Source organism: Physella acuta, unplaced genomic scaffold, assembly GCF_028476545.2.
Source record: "Physella acuta isolate Inbredline_101_S28 unplaced genomic scaffold, ASM2847654v3 ptg000131l, whole genome shotgun sequence".
NCBI classification, from domain to species: Eukaryota; Metazoa; Mollusca; class Gastropoda; family Physidae; genus Physella; species Physella acuta.
Window position 1 is genome coordinate 416,067 of NW_026731650.1, and position 19,978 is coordinate 436,044.

Consider the following 19,978-nt stretch of genomic DNA (forward strand, 5'->3'; position numbering starts at 1 on the left):
CCGGATAGTGCACACATTAATATGACGTCATTGATTATCGTGTAAACATTCAATACAAAGGCAATTTGGTCTAATCTAAGTGGTTTGCGTGAAGAGTTTCTTTCATACAATTATTTGGGTAGGGGCGAAGCCCCACCCCCGCGTAAGAACGTCTGAGCCCCCTCCCCCCTCGGGGAGGGGGCGGACACTGGAAAAAGTATATAATTATATTTCGTTGAATGGGACGGTAGACATGTTTTTTTAGGGGGGTGGGGGGGGGGGGGGTGGGGTGTGTGTGGGGGGGGGGTGGGGTGGTTTTAATTTAGACTTTTTCCTCCCCGGAGAGGGGTGGGGGGTACTTGAAATTTTCGGTGGCGGGGGTAGAATTTTCGGGGAGGGGGCGGACACTGGAAAAAGTATATAAATTATATTTCGTTAAATGGGACGGTAGACATGTTTTTTTTTTGGGGGGGGGGGTGTATGGGGGGGTGTGTGGGGGGGGGGGGTGGTTTTAGTTTAAACTTTTTCCTCCCCGGAGAGGGGTGGGGGGTACTTGAAATTTTCGGGGGCGGGGGTAGATTTTTCGGGAAGGGGGCGGACACTGGAAAAAGTATATAATTATATTTCGTTGAATGGGACGGTATACATGTTTTGTGGGGGGGTGTGGGGGTGTGTGGGGGGGGGGGTTGGGGGTGGTGTGTGTGTGGATGGGGGGTGGTGTGTGTGGGGGTGGGGGGGTGTGGGGGGTGGGGGTTGTGTGTGGGGGGGTGGTTTTAGTTTAGAGAAAAGAGACAGCACTATCAGCCTAGCGCCCGGTGTATCCTTCCTCAACGGGCCATTTTTCTCGTATATCTATAATAATAGTTTCGCTGTCTGTCTATCTATCTATCTGACAAGAACGCTCTAGAGAAAACACAAAGAAAATAAAAACATGCATAGTATTTCGAAAAACGAAGTATGACGTCGACACATTTAGCGCACAGAGTAGAAAATAATCTCAAACCCAGAGAGTGCTCAAAGTTATATGACGTCATTGATTTTCGCGTTAACATTGAATAAAAAGGAAATGTTGTCTAATCTTAATGGTTTGCGTGAAGAGTTTCTTGCATACAATTCTTCGGGTAGGGGCGAAGCCCCACCCCCCGCGTAAGAACGTCTGAGCCCCCCCCCCTCGGGGAGGGGGCGGACACTGGAAAAAGTATATAATTATATTTCGTTGAATGGGACGGTAGACATGTTTTTTTTGGGGGGGGGGGTGGGGGGGGGTGGTGTGTGTGGGGGGTGGGGTGGTTTTAGTTTAGACTTTTTCCTCCCCAGAGAGGGGTGGGGGTACTTGAAATTTTCGGGGGCGGGGGTAGAATTTTCGGGGAAGGGGCGGACACTGGAAAAAGTATATAATTATATTTCGTTGAATGGGACGGTAGGCATGTTTTTTTTTGGGGGGGGGGGGGGGGTGGAGGGGTGGGGGGGGTGGTGTGTGTGGGGGGGGCGGTGTGTGGAGGGGGTGGTGTGTGTGGGGGGTGGGGGTGGGGGGTGGTGTGTGGGGGTGGGGTGGGGTGGGGGTGGTGTGTGGGGGGGGGGGTGGGTTGGTTTTAGTTTAGAGAAAAGAGACAGCACTATCAAGCTAGCGCCCGGTGTATCCTTCCTCAACGGGCCATTTTTCTCGTGTAGGTAGACTGAGGTCAGTCATATGTAGACTGAGGTCAGTCATATGTAGGTAGACTGAAGTCAGTCATATGTAGGTAGACTGAAGTCAGTCATATGTAGGTAGACTGAGGTCAGTCATATGTAGGTAGACTGAGGTCAGTCATATGTAGGTAGACTGAGGTCAGTCATATGTAGGTAGACTGAGGTCAGTCATATGTAGGTAGACTGAGGTCAGTCATATGTAGGTAGACTGAGGTCAGTCATATGTAGGTAGACTGAGGTCAGTCATATGTAGGTAGACTGAGGTCAGTCATATGTAGGTAGACTGAAGTCAGTCATATGTAGGTAGACTGAGGTCAGTCATGTAGGTAGACTGAGGTCAGTCATATGTAGGTAGACTGAGGTCAGTCATATGTAGGTAGACTGAGGTCAGTCATATGTAGGTAGACTGAGGTCAGTCATATGTAGGTAGACTAAGGTCAGTCATATGTAGGTAGACTGAGGTCAGTCATATGTAGGTAGACTGAGGTCAGTCATATGTAGGTAGACTGAGGTCAGTCATATGTAGGTAGACTGAGGTCAGTCATATTTAGACTGAGGTCAGTCATATGTAGACTAAGGTCAGTCATATGTAGACTGAAGTCAGTCATATGTAGGTAGACTGAGGTCAGTCATATGTAGGTAGACTGAGGTCAGTCATATGTAGGTAGACTAAGGTCAGTCATATTTAGACTGAGGTCAGTCATATGTAGGTAGACTGAGGTCAGTCATATGTAGGTAGACTAAGGTCAGTCATATGTAGACTGAAGTCAGTCATATGTAGGTAGACTGAGGTCAGTCATATGTAGGTAGACTGAGGTCAGTCATATGTAGGTAGACTGAGGTCAGTCATATGTAGGTAGACTAAGGTCAGTCATATGTAGGTAGACTGAGGTCAGTCATATGTAGACTGAGGTCAGTCATATGTAGGTAGACTGAAGTCAGTCATATGTAGGTAGACTGAGGTCAGTCATATGTAGACTGAGGTCAGTCATATGTAGGTAGACTGAGGTCAGTCATATGTAGGTAGACTGAGGTCAGTCATATGTAGGTAGACTGAGGTCAGTCATATGTAGGTAGACTGAGGTCAGTCATATGTAGGTAGACTGAGGTCAGTCATATGTAGGTAGACTGAAGTCAGTCATATGTAGGTAGACTGAGGTCAGTCATATGTAGGTAGACTGAGGTCAGTCATATGTAGGTAGACTGAAGTCAGTCATATGTAGGTAGACTGAGGTCAGTCATATGTAGGTAGACTGAGGTCAGTCATATGTAGGTAGACTGAGGTCAGTCATATGTAGGTAGACTGAGGTCAGTCATATGTAGGTAGACTGAAGTCAGTCATATGTAGGTAGACTGAGGTCAGTCATATGTAGGTAGACTGAGGTCAGTCATATGTTGGTAGACTGAGGTCAGTCATATGTATGTAGACTGAGGTCAGTCATATGTAGGTAGACTGAGGTCAGTCATATGTAGGTAGACTGAGGTCAGTCTCACGAGGCGGGCTGAGGTCAGTCTCACGAACACAGCATAGAACATAAGGTATTCACATTACATAAACTAAGTGAAGTGGAACGCGTTTCTAGATCATGTGTGCCTATTTGTATTCTTAGTCTCCACTCTGCCGCCTAGCCTATTATAAAAGCAGTCTCTTAGATTCCCTCTGCCGCCTTGCCTACTAAACGAAATGTCTCTTAGATTCCCCTCTGCCGCCTTGCCTACTAACCAAGCTGTGATGCTGTCTCTCCCAGGTTGCGCTATCTGATGGCAGCGGTGTCCCACGGGCCGGGGACAGGTCGGTGCTAATGATTGGTCTCATAACCCGGTGTGGGGCGTGCTGTGTGACCTGCCCGGAATGTGGGTAAACAGCCACCTCCTGACATAGACCTCTAATGCCAGTCCCACCTAGAGACCAGTCTCTCCCCAGTATGACCAGTGCACACAGCGGGCTGGACAAGCTCAATCTGGAGCTGGAGGACGGCTGGGAGGCCAAGCTACAGCCGGACGGTCGGATTTATTATGTCAAGTGAGTATTGACACCTTTCCTTGTTTACTCTCCTGGAGTGGTTTTTTTTTCTTCCTGCGGGGCTGGGGAGTTTGTTGGCTCATGTTACAGTCTGGCGTCATTAGTTGCGTGCTTGTATTGTTAGCTGCTAACTATATTCAACCTGTTTGTATTGTTACATGCTAGCTATATTTAGCATGTTTGTATTGTTACCTCTGTGTTACCTGACTAATACAGTTTGTAACGTTTTGTCTTCTTTCTACCTGTATATTAATTTATATTGCTAACCTGGCATCACATCCTGTTTATTGTCAAATAAGTATAAAGAGAGTTGGTCAACACCTATATAGATCATTATATAAATGTGTGTGGTTTGTTTCAGCTAAACAATGTGGTGGCTAAATATAACATCACACCACATTCATCCCACCACCTAGTCATAGTAGTAAGGTCAATAAAACCCGTATACCAGTCATAACACCAGTATACCACAATTATACCACAATTATACCACCAGTTTATCACAATTATACCACAATATACCACAATTATACCACCATTATACCACAATTACACCACCAGTTGACCACAAGTAGATCAAAATTACACCACCAGTTGACCACCAGTAGACCACAATTATCCCACCATCAAGCTAGACACCTGTAAGGTGTGTTATGACCACTAGAAGAGTGATGTTGTTTTTACCGCTGCGGTCATTAGCACAACCCGACTGATGAATGTGTTGATATATTTTTGACACGGCGTGCTACAGACGCGTATGATTATGTTTTAATTAAGTCAACTAAATTGTAATGACAGGGGAGCTAACATTCCAGTAATACTTGAGTTGTCTTTGTTATGGCGCGACCCCAACGTGTGCTCTAGTCTAGTGGTGGATCCCATTCTTTGAACTAACAACACTCCTACCTGTTTGTTTACTTAGTCAACCTACACGTCACATTTGAGTGTTTAAGGTTTATGCCGTGTTCTACCTTTAAAAAAAAAATCAATTTTGTATTTTTATGAAAGTGTAGTTTGAGATTTTTTAAAGGTCAAGGCTAGAAATCTTGAACTTTTTTTTCTTGAATGAGCGATCGTTGAGTGGCCTTTAGAAGACACGTGACAAATGAGGCTTGCCAGGACCCCCGAACACGTTGGTTATAAACAGCTTTAGCAACAGACCGTCAACACATAGTTCAACTAAACATTTTGGTTATAAACAGCTTTAGCCAGGACCGTCAACACGTTGGTTATAAACAGCTTTAGCTTCAGACCGTCAACACATAGTTCTACTAAACATTTTGGTTATATGTAAACAACACGTACTGTAGCTAAACATTTTGGTTATATGTAAACAACACGTACTGTTGCTAAACATTTTGGTTATATGTAAACAACACGTACTGTAGCTAAACATTCTGGTTATATGTAAACAACACGTACTGTAGCTAAACATTTTGGTTATATGTAAACAACACGTACTGTAGCTAAACATTTTGGTTATATGTAAACAACACGTAGTTCTACTAAACATTTTGGTTATATGTAAACAACACGTACTGTAGCTAAACATTTTGGTTATAAACAGCTTTAGCCCGAGACCACCAACACGTACCTCTGTTCTGTTTAAAAGTGTTTCTATTTTGTATTTTGAGAACATATTTTTCATTAGCCGTGCGGTTTGGTTTCATCAGTCTAGTTCAGTGGTTCTTAACTTTTAGGAGGTACCGAACCCCAACAGTTTATTATGCGTATTCACCGAACCATTCGAGCCGCCGAACCCCCGAGACTGACTCGCCGAACCTGTGGTGTTCGGTCGAATCCAGGTTGAGAAGCACTGGTCTCGCCTGTGTTGAAGCCCCTCCGTGTCTCTCCTACACAGTGAGTACCAGACTAGTTCTCTACTACAGGTGTCTCAAGCTTCCCTCATCACCCACAAACCTATTAGCAGTGCTAGAGAATTATTAAATATTAAAAATAATTAGTCTTTTAAAAATGCATTCCATTTTTTTCTTATACTGTAATTACCCTTCAAGAAAGCTTTTGAAAATATTGACACTAAACAAACCAATCACATCTTTACACAAATGTCCCCTGTCGTACAAAGTCAAGTGCCCTCCCTTGCTTTTCTTACCCCTCCTGTTTATTTTGTGTAATTAGATAGTTTTGCCTCCCTGTGTATCGGGCTCTATTTGACATACAGTGTGAGAAAGCTACTCTCATTAGAGGAACCATTTCTGGCAGTAAATGCCTCGTTTAAAAACGAATCAATCCCCGTCTCTTACCTAACCCAAGGACTGCATACTCGACAGTTAATTGTTAATAGATCGACCCATATCGATCTCATGCAGCAGGTCCCAACCTCCGTCAACTGATTGTGTTTGGCTGATCAGCTGAAACAATGTCAACACGCTCCACACAGACCGGCCTACCTTTTAACCAGAAGCCACGGCGAGACAACTCCATTCGTGTTTGTATGGCTTTATTCTTTTTCCACTTGGGTCCACAGACTTCTCTGTCATGAACCCATACTGTATCCACGGGACTATTTAAACCCTTAGTTCAGTGGTTCCCAACCTTTTTCGAGTGGCGACCCCCATTTTATAAAAAGTAAGTGACCCGCGACCCACATAGAATTAAAAAGCCGAAATTAGTATAGAAATTAATAAGCACTAAAATAAGATTCTCTAGTAAACTTTCAATATGAACTACTCTTGATAATTGTTTTAATAGCATGAGTAAAATTGCATACTATTCACTAAACCTTCGTGGTTAACTTTTTAATTAATTTTTTTTGTTAACGCCAACCTATGTCATTATAATTATCTTAATTTTGTTTTTAATCGAAGAATAGTGTTGAAAATATATTTGCGAAAAGTCAATAATTTATACGTTTGGGTATAAATGGTGAATACTACACCAAAATTGTGTCTGCAGTTTTTCATCTTACTCGGAATCATTCTGCAAATCAAAGAATTCATCTTGTAATTCATCGGGAATGCTGGCAACATCAAGGGAAGAAGAGAATGTGTAATGCGTAAATGCAGATTCTTCTTTTTTTTTCAGCTCAGAGAAATAGCGATGCAGTTCGTTTTCAAGATATTCAAGATGCCCAGAAATTGCTTCTTTCAAAATTTTAATTATCTCACAATCAGATTCATCTACCACACCGCAGAGTTTCTCAAATTTACAATATTTCCAAGATTTATTTTCTTTACCGATTTTGCAGTTTTGATAAAAAATGCCCCGAGATTATCATGGAAAGTTATAATATTCGTTCATTTTTCCTGAAGCCTCAGGTTAAGCCTATCTTGATGTTCGAACACATCTGCTAGGTATGATACTTTCTCCAACCACTCTATGTCGTTTTAAGTATACCAAAAAGTCTTGTTTCCTTTGCACTTCCAAGATAAATTTGATTTCAGATTTCAATTCAAAAACACAATTAACAACATTTCGTTTGACAGCCAGCGTACTGTAGTGTAGAAGAGCAGAACCTCGTGATCTATATTAATGTTTTTGCTCAGTTCTTTGAAGGCTCCAGATTTTATATAATTTACGACTTATACTAGCAATGGACTCTTGATGTCAATTGGTTAGGGCAGTGGTTAGGGAGCTAAAACTTTACTGTTTTCTGAAACCCCGATTTTGAGCTAAACATAGATGGCGCACCATCCGTACAAACCCCCACAGCCGTTCTAACCCATTTTAATCATCCAGTTTCAAAAAAGTTATTTATTTTCTCCATGCTATCTTCACAAAAGAGCAACTCTTCTTTGCTATCATCCGCATGAATATAGACACAGACCAGCAACTGCGAACACGAACTCACGTCTGTTGATTTATCAACTTGAAAAGCAAACAATGGTGAAGGCTTAATTTCAATAAAAATGTGTTATTTAACATTTACGTACATGCAGCGTTTGATGAGATTTTCTCCCATTGTTTTTTTTTTTTAATTTTTTTTTTTGCTTGGCATTTTCAATCGCGACTTCATTTGATGCTTGCACTAATGCTGGTGAAAACTTCCTGTTCGATCAAGTCTCTGGCGTTTGCAACTAGCTTCTTACCGACGAAAGAACTCCATATATTTTTCGGTGTGTTCCGAATGACTCGTCTCAAATGACGATTTAGTTTTGAAGATTTCATAGATTCGAGACTGAGAACAACTTTGTACAGTGCGCTTTGTTTCTTCTCTATTACATTTCCAGTGATGTTAATGAAGCCGAATTTCAAAAATTGTTCTAAATATTTATGTTTTGTTTCAAATTACTAAGGTTTAGTATACCAGTTGGCGACCCCCCCAGAAAGACCTTCGCGACCCCCAGGGGGGTCGCGACCCCCAGGTTGGGAACCCGTGCCTTAGTTCTTCTTTAATGTCCAGTAGTGGAAACTTTTTTTTACAAGCTTTTATTTAACTCACTTCCTCTGTCTGTCTGTCTGCGTCAGTCTAGATCGAAACGCCGGAGCGAAAATTCGGACACTTCTAACTGACAGATACGGTTCGTAATTGGTACGTGGGTCAAGACATGAAGACAATGCATTATGCCATTGAATTTGACTTAATTACAGTTGTGTTCCTCAATAATCTGAGCCCCTCTTCCCTCAGCGTGGGTAACGTGGGTGAATGTTAACTCGTACATAGCTGTAATGTCACAATGTTAACTCTTACATAGCTGTAATGTCACACTGTTAACTCTTACATAGCTGTAATGTCGCACTGTTAACTCTTACATAGCTGTAATGTCACACTGTTAACTCGTACATAGCTGTAATGTCACACTGTTAACTCTTACATAGCTGTAATGACACACTGTTAACTCTTACAAAAAGCTGTAATGTCGCACTGTTAACTCTTACATAGCTGTAATGCCACACTGTTAACTCTTACATAGCTGTAATGTCACACTGTTAACTCTTACAAAAAGCTGTAATGTCGCACTGTTAACTCTTACATAGCTGTAATGTCACACTGTTAACTCTTACACAGCTGTAATGTCACACTGTTAACTCGTACATAGCTGTAATGTCACACTGTTAACTCTTACACAGCTGTAATGTCACACTGTTAACTCTTACATAGCTGTAATGTCACACTGTTAACTCTTACATAGCTGTAATGTCACACTGTTAACTCTTGCATAACTGTAATGTCACACTGTTAACTCTTACATAGCTGTAATGTCACACTGTTAACTCTTACATAGCTGTAATGTCACACTGTTAACTCTTACATAGCTGTAATGTCACACTGTTAACTCTTACATAGCTGTAATGTCACACTGTTAACTCTTACATAGCTGTAATGTCACACTGTTAACTCTTACATAGCTGTAATGTCACACTGTTAACTCTTACATAGCTGTAATGTCACACTGTTAACTCTTACATAGCTGTAATGTCACACTGTTAACTCTTACATAGCTGTAATGTCACACTGTTAACTCTTACATAGCTGTAATGTCACACTGTTAACTCTTACATAGCTGTAATGTCACACTGTTAACTCTTACATAGCTGTAATGTCACACTGTTAACTCTTACACAGCTGTAATGTCACACTGTTAACTCGTACATAGCTGTAATGTCACACTGTTAACTCTTACACAGCTGTAATGTCACACTGTTAACTCTTACATAGCTGTAATGTCACACTGTTAACTCTTACATAGCTGTAATGTCACACTGTTAACTCTTGCATAACTGTAATGTCACACTGTTAACTCTTACATAGCTGTAATGTCACACTGTTAACTCTTACATAGCTGTAATGTCACACTGTTAACTCTTACATAGCTGTAATGTCACACTGTTAACTCTTACATAGCTGTAATGTCACACTGTTAACTCTTACATAGCTGTAATGTCACACTGTTAACTCTTACATAGCTGTAATGTCACACTGTTAACTCTTACATAGCTGTAATGTCACACTGTTAACTCTTACATAGCTGTAATGTCACACTGTTAACTCTTACATAGCTGTAATGTCACACTGTTAACTCTTACATAGCTGTAATGTCACACTGTTAACTCTTACATAGCTGTAATGTCACACTGTTAACTCTTACATAGCTGTAATGTCACACTGTTAACTCTTACATAGCTGTAATGTCACACTGTTAACTCTTACATAGCTGTAATGTCGCACTGTTAACTCTTACATAGCTGTAATGTCACACTGTTAACTCTTACATAGCTGTAATGTCACACTGTTAACTCTTACATAGCTGTAATGTCACACTGTTAACTCTTACATAGCTGTAATGTCACACTGTTAACTCTTACATAGCTGTAATGTCACACTGTTAACTCTTACATAGCTGTAATGTCACACTGTTAACTCTTACATAGCTGTAATGTCACACTGTTAACTCTTACATAGCTGTAATGTCACACTGTTATGTCCATCATTTCAGTTGCGACGTTGCTTTTAACGATCAGTCAAGTATCGATACACTTTTACAAACCAGAGTATCTTGGACCACCAGACCTTACGACAACACCCCCCCCCCCCCCCCACACACACAGAATGCCACCGTTTGTTGAATGTAGGGAGTATATCTAGAGAACTAATTTCCAAAAAGCTGCAGTGTTCATTAGTTCACGGTCGTGTAAAGACCAATAGAGTGTAAAGACCTATTGAGTGTAAAGACCTATTGAGTGTGTGTAGAAAGTGTGTGGTGGAAAAGTTGGAGGTGAAGACAGGCAATTGATACAGTACCCCAACATTAGGACTACAGTGTTTAGTTTTTGCAGATTTCTTGCTTGTACAATCATCTTTCTTGAAACTGTCTCAGTATTAATATTAGCTGTCGCTATCATTATAATACTATACTGTGTCAAGTATAAATAAGAAACTATAGTAGTCGCTGTTATAATAAACAAAACTGTGTCCGATAAAGAAACTCTTGTGTCAGTGTTTCTGTGTTTTGAGCCAGCTGATCTAGACGTTCGATTATTCTCTACCTGAAGGACTTAATTTGGAGGTGTCATTTGACGCGAACTTTGTCTATGCCTCATTCATTTAATTAAACAAATTTAATTAAGTCCATCGATTGGCTGCGCGAGAAACTTGTTACCCAAATGAGCCGGCCGTAATTTACTCAGTCGCATCTTTGTATCGTCGCTGAATGTAGGAGACACAAAACATGCCTTTCTTTTTATGTTCACGGTTTGGTTTTATCAACCCCGAATCTGAAGCACTCGAGGGTCCTCGGCCAGTGATCAGCCAGTCAATGTAGATCCTCGGCCAGTGATCAGCCAATCCCTGACTATTTATTCTCGTGCACAAATCTCAACTCTCACGGGACCAAACGTGATCTAAGCAAGTGATGGCGACAATTAGTGACTTAATAACGTAGGACAGAGCTCACATAATTACATGAAGCAACCAGCGAGAACAATGTATCTACACTAACCACTGGCGTAGTCAGTGTAATCTTGGACTGATGTTTACAATTAGAGACAAGTACGGGTTTAACACAACAGAGGTTTATGTGCATCGGTTCAAGACTATCTGTCTGTTACATAATGACATTCTGCTTGTGTTTCATACTTGTATTTGACTCATTTACACTTGATTCTCCTTGTATTTCTCCCATTTACACAATATTCTGGTAGTATTTCTCCCATTTACACCAGATTCTGCTTGTATTTCTCCCATTTACACTAGATTCTCCTTGTATTTCTCCCATTTACACCAGATTCTGCTTGTATTTCTCCCATTTACACTAGATTCTCCTTGTATTTCTCCCATTTACACCAGATTCTGCTTGTATTTCTCCCATTTACACTAGATTCTCCTTGTATTTCTCCCATTTACACCAGATTCTGCTTGTATTTCTCCCATTTACACAATATTCTGGTAGTATTTCTCCCATTTACACCAGATTCTGCTTGTATTTCTCCTATTTACACTAGATTCTGGTTGTATTTCTCCCATTTAACTATCTTATCTTGTTTCTTGTAGCATGTTCTTTTAAAACCTAGAGCTTCTTATCATTAGTGATTTCTTATCGTTCAGCAAGTTACATAATGTCCGTTAATTTGTTTTAAGGATTAGATCTTGTCTTTTCTTGTCTTTGTCTGACTTGTCTTTTTAAAAATTAAATGCGTCAGATATGAGGCTGTATAACATTAGGTTCTGTAACGGCTGTATAACTCTAGGTTCTGTAACGGCTGTATAACATTAGGTTCTGTAACGGCTGTATAACATTAGGTTCTGTAACGGCTGTATAACATTAGGTTCTGTAACGGCTGTATAACTCTAGGTTCTGTAACGGCTGTATAACATTAGGTTCTGTAACGGCTGTATAACATTAGGTTCTGTAACGGCTGTATAACATTAGGTTCTGTAACGGCTGTATAACTCTAGGTTCTGTAACGGCTGTATAACATTAGGCTCTGTAACGGCTGTATAACATTAGGTTCTGTAACGGCTGTATAACATTAGGTTCTGTAACGGCTGTATAACTCTAGGTTCTGTAACGGCTGTATAACATTAGGTTCTGTAACGGCTGTATAACATTAGGTTCTGTAACGGCTGTATAACATTAGGTTCTGTAACGGCTGTATAACATTAGGTTCTGTAACGGCTGTATAACATTAGGTTCTGTAACGGCTGTAGAACATTAGGTTCTGTAACGGCTGTATAACATTAGGTTCTGTAACGGCTGTATAACATTAGGTTCTGTAACGGCTGTATAACTCTAGGTTCTGTAACGGCTGTATAACATTAGGTTCTGTAACGGCTGTATAACATTAGGTTCTGTAACGGCTGTATAACATTAGGTTCTGTAACGGCTGTATAACTCTAGGTTCTGTAACGGCTGTATAACATTAGGTTCTGTAACGGCTGTATAACATTAGGTTCTGTAACGGCTGTATAACATTAGGTTCTGTAACGGCTGTATAACATTAGGTTCTGTAACGGCTGTATAACATTAGGTTCTGTAACGGCTGTATAACATTAGGTTCTGTAACGGCTGTATAACATTAGGTTCTGTAACGGCTGTATAACTCTAGGTTCTGTAACGGCTGTATAACATTAGGTTCTGTAACGGCTGTATAACATTAGGTTCTGTAACGGCTGTATAACATTAGGTTCTGTAACGGCTGTATAACATTAGGTTCTGTAACGGCTGTATAACATTAGGTTCTGTAACGGCTGTATAACTCTAGGTTCTGTAACGGCTGTATAACATTAGGTTCTGTAACGGCTGTATAACATTAGGTTCTGTAACGGCTGTATAACATTAGGTTCTGTAACGGCTGTATAACATTAGGTTCTGTAACGGCTGTATAACATTAGGTTCTGTAACGGCTGTATAACATTAGGTTCTGTAACGGCTGTATAACTCTAGGTTCTGTAACGGCTGTATAACATTAGGTTCTGTAACGGCTGTATAACATTAGGTTCTGTAACGGCTGTATAGATCTAGGCTTCATAACCAATTGACACAGCAACAGACCACCAATTGACACAGCAACAGACCACCAATTGACACAGCAACAGACCACCAATTGACACAGCAACAGACCACCAATTGACACAGCAACAGACCACCAATTGACACAGCAACAGACCACCAATTGACACAGCAACAGACCACCAATTGACACAGCAACAGACCACCAATTGACACAGCAACAGACCACCAATTGACACACAGCAACAGACCAACAATTGACACAGCAACAGACCACCAATTGACACAGCAACAGACCACCAATTGACACAGCAACAGACCACCAATTGACACACAGCAACAGACCACCAATTGACACAGCAACAGACCACCAATTGACACACAGCAACAGACCAACAATTGACACAGCAACAGACCACCAATTGACACACAGCAACAGACCACCAATTGACACAGCAACAGACCACCAATTGACACACAGCAACAGACCACCAATTGACACAGCAACAGACCACCAATTGACACAGCAACAGACCACCAATTGACACAGCAACAGACCAACAATTGACACACTATCACCGAGACCTCTGGTAGGGATACCACACAGACCTACAATAGAAATTAAGAGACTCACTAACCGTCACTCAACTTAAGTTACCTTTATAATTAGAAACCTAATACCACTAATAACTTTAAAGCCGTTTTTCCTGCAATAATGACTATAGAAATGCTAATAGAGTATTAATATTTCATCAACAATGGCTGGTTGAGGCGATATCTTTTCTCAACAAAATGTTGTCTGCAAATCTTTGGGAACACTTCCACTTCCCATAGGAGAACACAGCGAAGTGTGAGGACAATTAGGGTCTAGTAATTACAACGTTATGGGCGTGGCTTTGCGTCCTATTCATATTTATGTCCCTAATTGTAAATTGGAATTAGCGATCCGCTAATTATTCTCTCGATGTAATCTAGGTCAGGTATGTGAGTATAGGCTTCAGGTTAAGACGTTGGTAGCCTAACAATGGAAATATTCTGGCTTTAAATTAGCACGTTGGTAGCCTAAAAATGGAATCTGGCTTTAGATTAGCACGTTGGTAGCCTAAAAATGGAAATATTCTGGCTTTAAATTAGCACGTTGGTAGCCTAAAAATGGAATCTGGCTTTCGATTAGCACGTTGGTAGCCTAAAAATGGAAATATTCTGGCTTTAAATTAGCACGTTGGTAGCCTAAAAATGGAAATAATCTGGCTTTAAATTAGCACGTTGGTAGCCTAAAAATGAAAATAATTTGACATAACTAATCAGGTTCAACAGGCTTCTAGAAGTTACTGAAGTTGATGAATCTTCATGTATTGAGATGATTGTAACTATAGACCGTTCACAATCGGTAATATAGAAATAACAGAAAAATTCAGACTTACATCAGAAAAGTGTAGACATACACCGTCAAATAGGAGACTTACGCTAGAAAAATTGAGACTTACACGAAAAAATTCAGACGTACTCTAGAAAAATTCAGACTTACTAAGAAATAATCAGACGTACACGAGAAGCCGCATGCGCTATAAGATATTTTCGTGTCGTCTTGCATACGACGGCCATTAAATTATCTACACCATCGTCTACATCGAGGCGCCTGTGTAAAGTGATACCACATTAACGTTAAGCCAGCCTTGCATGGATTATAGATCAACAGAACAATGACACTCGGGATAAATAACATGCTGTTGTGTAGTTACCAGCTATATCAACAGAACAATGACACTCGGCATGTACCTGGGATAAATAACATGCTGTTGTGTAGTTAGCAACTAAATCAACAGTTCCTAGGTTGTATATCCGTAACCCATTGAGGTCGAGTCTATTATCTTAAGATCTTCTCAGACATGTAACAAAGTTTTCCTGCCCCCCCCCCCACCCTCAGAATGTAACAAAGTTTTTCTGTCCGCCCCCACCCCCAGAATCTAACAGTTTTCCTGCAACCCCCCCCCCCCCCCTAGAATGTAACAGTTTTCCTTGACCACCCCAGACATGTAACTAAACTTCCTGTCCGCCCCGGACGTGTAACAAAGTTACAGCTACCAATTCTCTTCGGCTATTTGGTTTCAATTTCCAGTGTCTGTTGTGATAGGCTTTGAAAAGATGGCGCGTCTCTAACTAGTGCAGGCATTTCGCGAGATGGCTGACCAGAGCTCCAGGATATCAGACGTCTCCTGGTTTACATCCAAACCTTTTTATTTCGTTCCTTCACACACGGCCTGTGGTTAGAAATTTTATATTACTAATGTTTAATGTGTTTCATTGCAGAATAGTAACATTACTAAGAACGAATTACACTAGCTTTTTAAATGTCTGTTATTCACTGTGCACTTTAATCCACAGTTGACTTTTGTCAAAACGTAATTTACCAGAACGTTAACTTTTATTTTCCACCAATTTTTCCTAAAGTATTACCAAAGTGCAGCATTAGAGGGACTTCTTTAACTCGCCTAATTGTATCCTGAATGGTCGCGAATCCAAGCTACCGTCTGATTGATTATACCGGAAGTTGCGTCATCATTCCTAAGTGTATTGGGAGTTGACTGATTCACTTCACACAAGGAAAGCACCAAGGCTTCTATTTTTCTCAGTCTCTAACCCATGATAGCGGCTAGAATTTAAAGCAGTTGTTAAATCTCTAGCTCCTAACATTCTGTTGGTAGAGGAGACTTAGACAATTGTTAGAATTCTGCTAGACACGACGATGGTGACCATTGGGCAGACAGCTTTACGTCAGTCGGTGTTGGTCCAGTAGTTGATACAACCCCACTACCATTGGGCAGACAGCTTTACGTCAGTCCGTGTTGGTCCAGTAGTTGATGCAACCCCGCTGACCATTGGGCAGACAGCTTTACGTCAGTCCGTGTTGGTCCAGTAGTTGATGCAACCCCGCTGACCATTGGGCAGACAGCTTTACGTCAGTCCGTGTTGGTCCAGTAGTTGATACAGCCCCGCTGACCATTGGGCAGACAGCTTTATGTCAGTCGATGACCATTGGACAGACAGCTTTACGTCAGTCTGTGTTGGTCCAGTACAACCCCGCTGACCATTGGGCAGACAGCTTTACGTCAGTCCGTGTTGGTCCAGTACAACCTCGCTGACCATTGGGCAGACAGCTTTACGTCAGTCTGTGTTGGTCCAGTACAACCTCGCTGACCATTGGGCAGACAGCTTTACGTCAGTCTGTGTTGGTCCAGTACAACCCCGCTGACCATTGGACAGACAGCTTTACGTCAGTCTGTGTTGGTCCAGTACAACCCCACTGACCATTGGACAGACAGCTTTACGTCAATCTGTGTTGGTCCAGCAGTTGATACAACCCCGCTGACCATTGGGCAGACAGCTTTACGTCAGTCGATGACCATTGGACAGACAGCTTTACGTCAGTCCGTGTTGGTCCAGTACAACCCCGCTGACCATTGGGCAGACAGCTTTACGTCAGTCCGTGTTGGTCCAGTACAACTCCGCTGACCATTGGGCAGACAGCTTTACGTCAGTCCGTGTTGGTCCAGTACAACCCCGCTGACCATTGGACAGACAGCTTTACGTCAGTCTGTATTGGTCCAGTACAACCCCACTGACCATTGGGCAGACAGTGTTGGTCCAGTACAACCCCGCTTACCATTGGGCAGACAGTGTTGGTCCAGTACAACCCCGCTGACCATTACCCACATGTTTGCTGCAGGATTAAGCTGGAGCCGGGAGTTTATCGGGGATCTGGGGACAGTGAAATTATGGGAGATAAAAGCTTTGGAGGCTTTTTGTGGATAGTGGGGGGATCCGGTATGGCTAGTGTGTTGGTGATTATGGAAGGTGTCTTGTTTTTGTGAGGGAGATTTGTGGATAATGTGTTGTTGATCTATAGATGATGTATGGATAATGTGCAGTATGTTGTCTACTATGGTAGATGTATAAATGAAGTGTCTCTGGTGAATTTGATGTATGCATTGTGTTAACATGGTATGAATGATGCGGCATGTGTCGTGACTGTAGCCGCATGCTGAGACTGTAGCCGTGTGCCGAGACAAGCCGTGTGCGGAGGCCGTAGATTGCCTTGATTTAGAGACCTCTCTGAGGTTCGTGCCGTGTGCCGTGACTAGCCGTGTGCCGTGACTAGCCGTGTGCCATGACTAGCCGGGTGCCGTGACTAGCCGTGTGCCGTGACTAGCCGTGTGCCGTGACTAGCCGTGTGCCGTGACTAGCCGGGTGCCGTGACTAGCCGTGTGCCGTGACTAGCCGTGTGCCGTGACTAGCCGTGTGCCGTGACTAGCCGTGTGCCGAGACTAGCCGTGTGCTGAGACTAGCCGTGTGCCGAGACTAGCCGTGTGCCGAGACTAGCCGTGTGCTGAGACTAGCCGTGTGCCGAGACTAGCCGTGTGCCGAGACTAGCCGTGTGCCGAGACTAGCCGTGTGCCGAGACCGTAGATTGCCTTTATTTAGAGACCTCTCTGGGGTTCGTGCCGTGTGCCGAGACTAGCCGTGTGCCGTGACTAGCCGTGTGCCGAGACTAGCCGTGTGCCGTGACTAGCCGTGTGCCGTGACTAGCCGTGTGCCGAGACCGTAGATTGCCTTTATTTAGAGACCTCTCTGGGGTTCGTGCCGTGTGCCGAGACTAGCCGTGTGCCGTGACTAGCCGTGTGCCGAGACCGTAGATTGCCTTTATTTAGAGACCTCTCTGGGGTTCGTGCCGTGTGCCGAGACTAGCCGTGTGCCGTGACTAGCCTTGTGCCGAGACCGTAGATTGCCTTGATTTAGAGACCTCTCTGGGGTTCGTGCTGCCACTGACTGGGGTGAAAAGTTGGCTGTGGCAGCACGCGAAACCACTTTATCATTCTCTGGCGCCCACATTAGTCCCCGAGCTTGAGGACGATCCGTGTAATGGCCCGAGGGTAGGCGAGATGGATGCTCGTGCGGGAAGTGCTAGAGTAGGCTCTGATGGCTTTAGGCAGGTGGGGTCAGTCTTTTGTTGCGAAAGACAGGATGGCGGCCTGCAGCAGGTGACTTAGTGTTAACAGAGTACAGCTTTATTTAACGTTATAATCTTCTAGTCTACATGTTGACCGACACGCCACGCTAAAACAGACCACATCAACAAACATCATTTCAAACGACAACAAATCCTAAAACATGACTAAGCAATCACAGCATTCACATTAGAAATTTGTAATATTTAAACTGCCTGTTAACATTCCTAAAAGAACAACACAAATGGAGAGAAAGTATTTACCGTGCCTACAAACGCTGTATTGATTGCCATCTTATCTTGTTTTTTTTTATGCAAGGGATTAACGGGAAAATCTATTTTGGTATCGTATATATTTAATTCCTGTTTAAAGTGGGTTTTTTTCATCGAAATTTAGAGTAAGCTGTCCCAATATTTTCATGTGATAAAATCAATACAAACGTTGGTTACATCTATTGATTTGATTAAATGGGTTTTATTTTACGTTAGAGGTAAAAAAAAATTACGTTTAACAAAAATCCAATATTAAGATTTAATCAGCAATCCTTTTATTATAAAGATAATTATTGTAAGCTGAAGACTTACGTTTCCTTGTCGTGACACACTTATTGTCTCTGTTCATCTGACGGTACAGTTAACATAACTAGAACCACTACTGCTTTATGTGTGATGTCTTAACTTTCAGGTTAAGCACAGTGGTCATTTGATCGAGATCTAACCATAAACAAAAAATGGCCGTTTGTATTGATCTCTCAGTTTATCTCCTGTGGTCATTTGATCGAGGTATAACAAACAATGACCGTTTGTATTGATGTATCAGTTTATCTCCTGTGGTCATTTGATCGAGGTCTAACCACAAACAAACAATGACCGTTTGTATTGATGTATCAGTTTAACCCCTATGGTCATTTGATCGAGGTCTAACCATAAACAAACAATGACCGTTTGTATTGATCTATCAGTTTAACCCCTGTGGTCATTTGATCGAGGTCTAACCATAAACAAACAATGACCGTTTGTATTGATCTCTCAGTTTATCTCATGTGGTCGTTTGACCCAGGACCACCGCTAATGAAAAACAAACCACGGCGGCCACTCCGTAATGTATCGATTGCTTTACCTTGGAAACATTTCTACCGCTCATAAAGCGCGCCATTGTGGAGGGGACGTCAACACACACTCACATTTCCTACCACACGCGCGCTTAGCATCAATCTTACCTAGCCCGTATCTCCCACACGCCCTCCCCCCACCCCCGGTGTATTTATGAAAGCGATTTGACCTGGACGTGATCTGCTGCAGTCCTTCACCCGCCCCCCCCCCCCCCCTCCCTCTTCAGTCGGGCATCAAAGGGGGCAGATAAAAATCTGGGATAAAAACATTGGCGTTAATTCCAAGATTGGGATGGTAAAAAATTGGGATCATGGTTAGAGGGGTGTTGACTGCAATCAGTGTCCGAACGTTGTTACAGAATTCATTAGCTGGAAGCGGTTCTGTGGAATCCATTTATTTATTGCTTTAGTACGTGACACCGTCGTGGTTGTTGGGACTGGCGTCTGACATTTATTGAGCTGTTGATCCACCCCTGGAACAGTTTTTTATCTCTTATATTAACATATTTGAACTTTAGGGCTTTTCTATTCTTGCTTTTCTATTGAAAGGTTTGGGTAATTTGGGCTTAAGTGTTAAGGTTTGATGTTTTAGGGATGTGTTTAAAGTAAGGTTCAAGTTGTATTAAAGGTGTAGGGAAGGCTCGGTTTAAAGTTTGACTTAATAAGCTTCTATCTTGATATCACGTGAAATACAATTTGTTTCATATAGTGCTGTATGTCTAATCAGATATGTGTAACTTAATGTGATGTATGTCTAAAA

The 19,978-nt window shown here is 42.1% G+C and overlaps 1 protein-coding gene across 2 annotated transcripts in view; it reads left to right on the plus strand.

Moving 5' to 3' along the window:
• The window catches only part of LOC131935096 (uncharacterized), a 164,302-nt gene that overhangs the window by 6,559 nt on the left and 137,765 nt on the right, over nucleotides 1-19,978 (plus strand). For both annotated transcript variants that reach the window (XM_059291411.1, XM_059291412.1), the window contains exon 2: nucleotides 3,417-3,691. In XM_059291411.1, coding sequence (XP_059147394.1) covers nucleotides 3,558-3,691 — 134 coding nt within the window. In that variant the 5' untranslated portion in view covers nucleotides 3,417-3,557. The remainder of the gene's footprint in view (nucleotides 1-3,416; nucleotides 3,692-19,978) is intronic.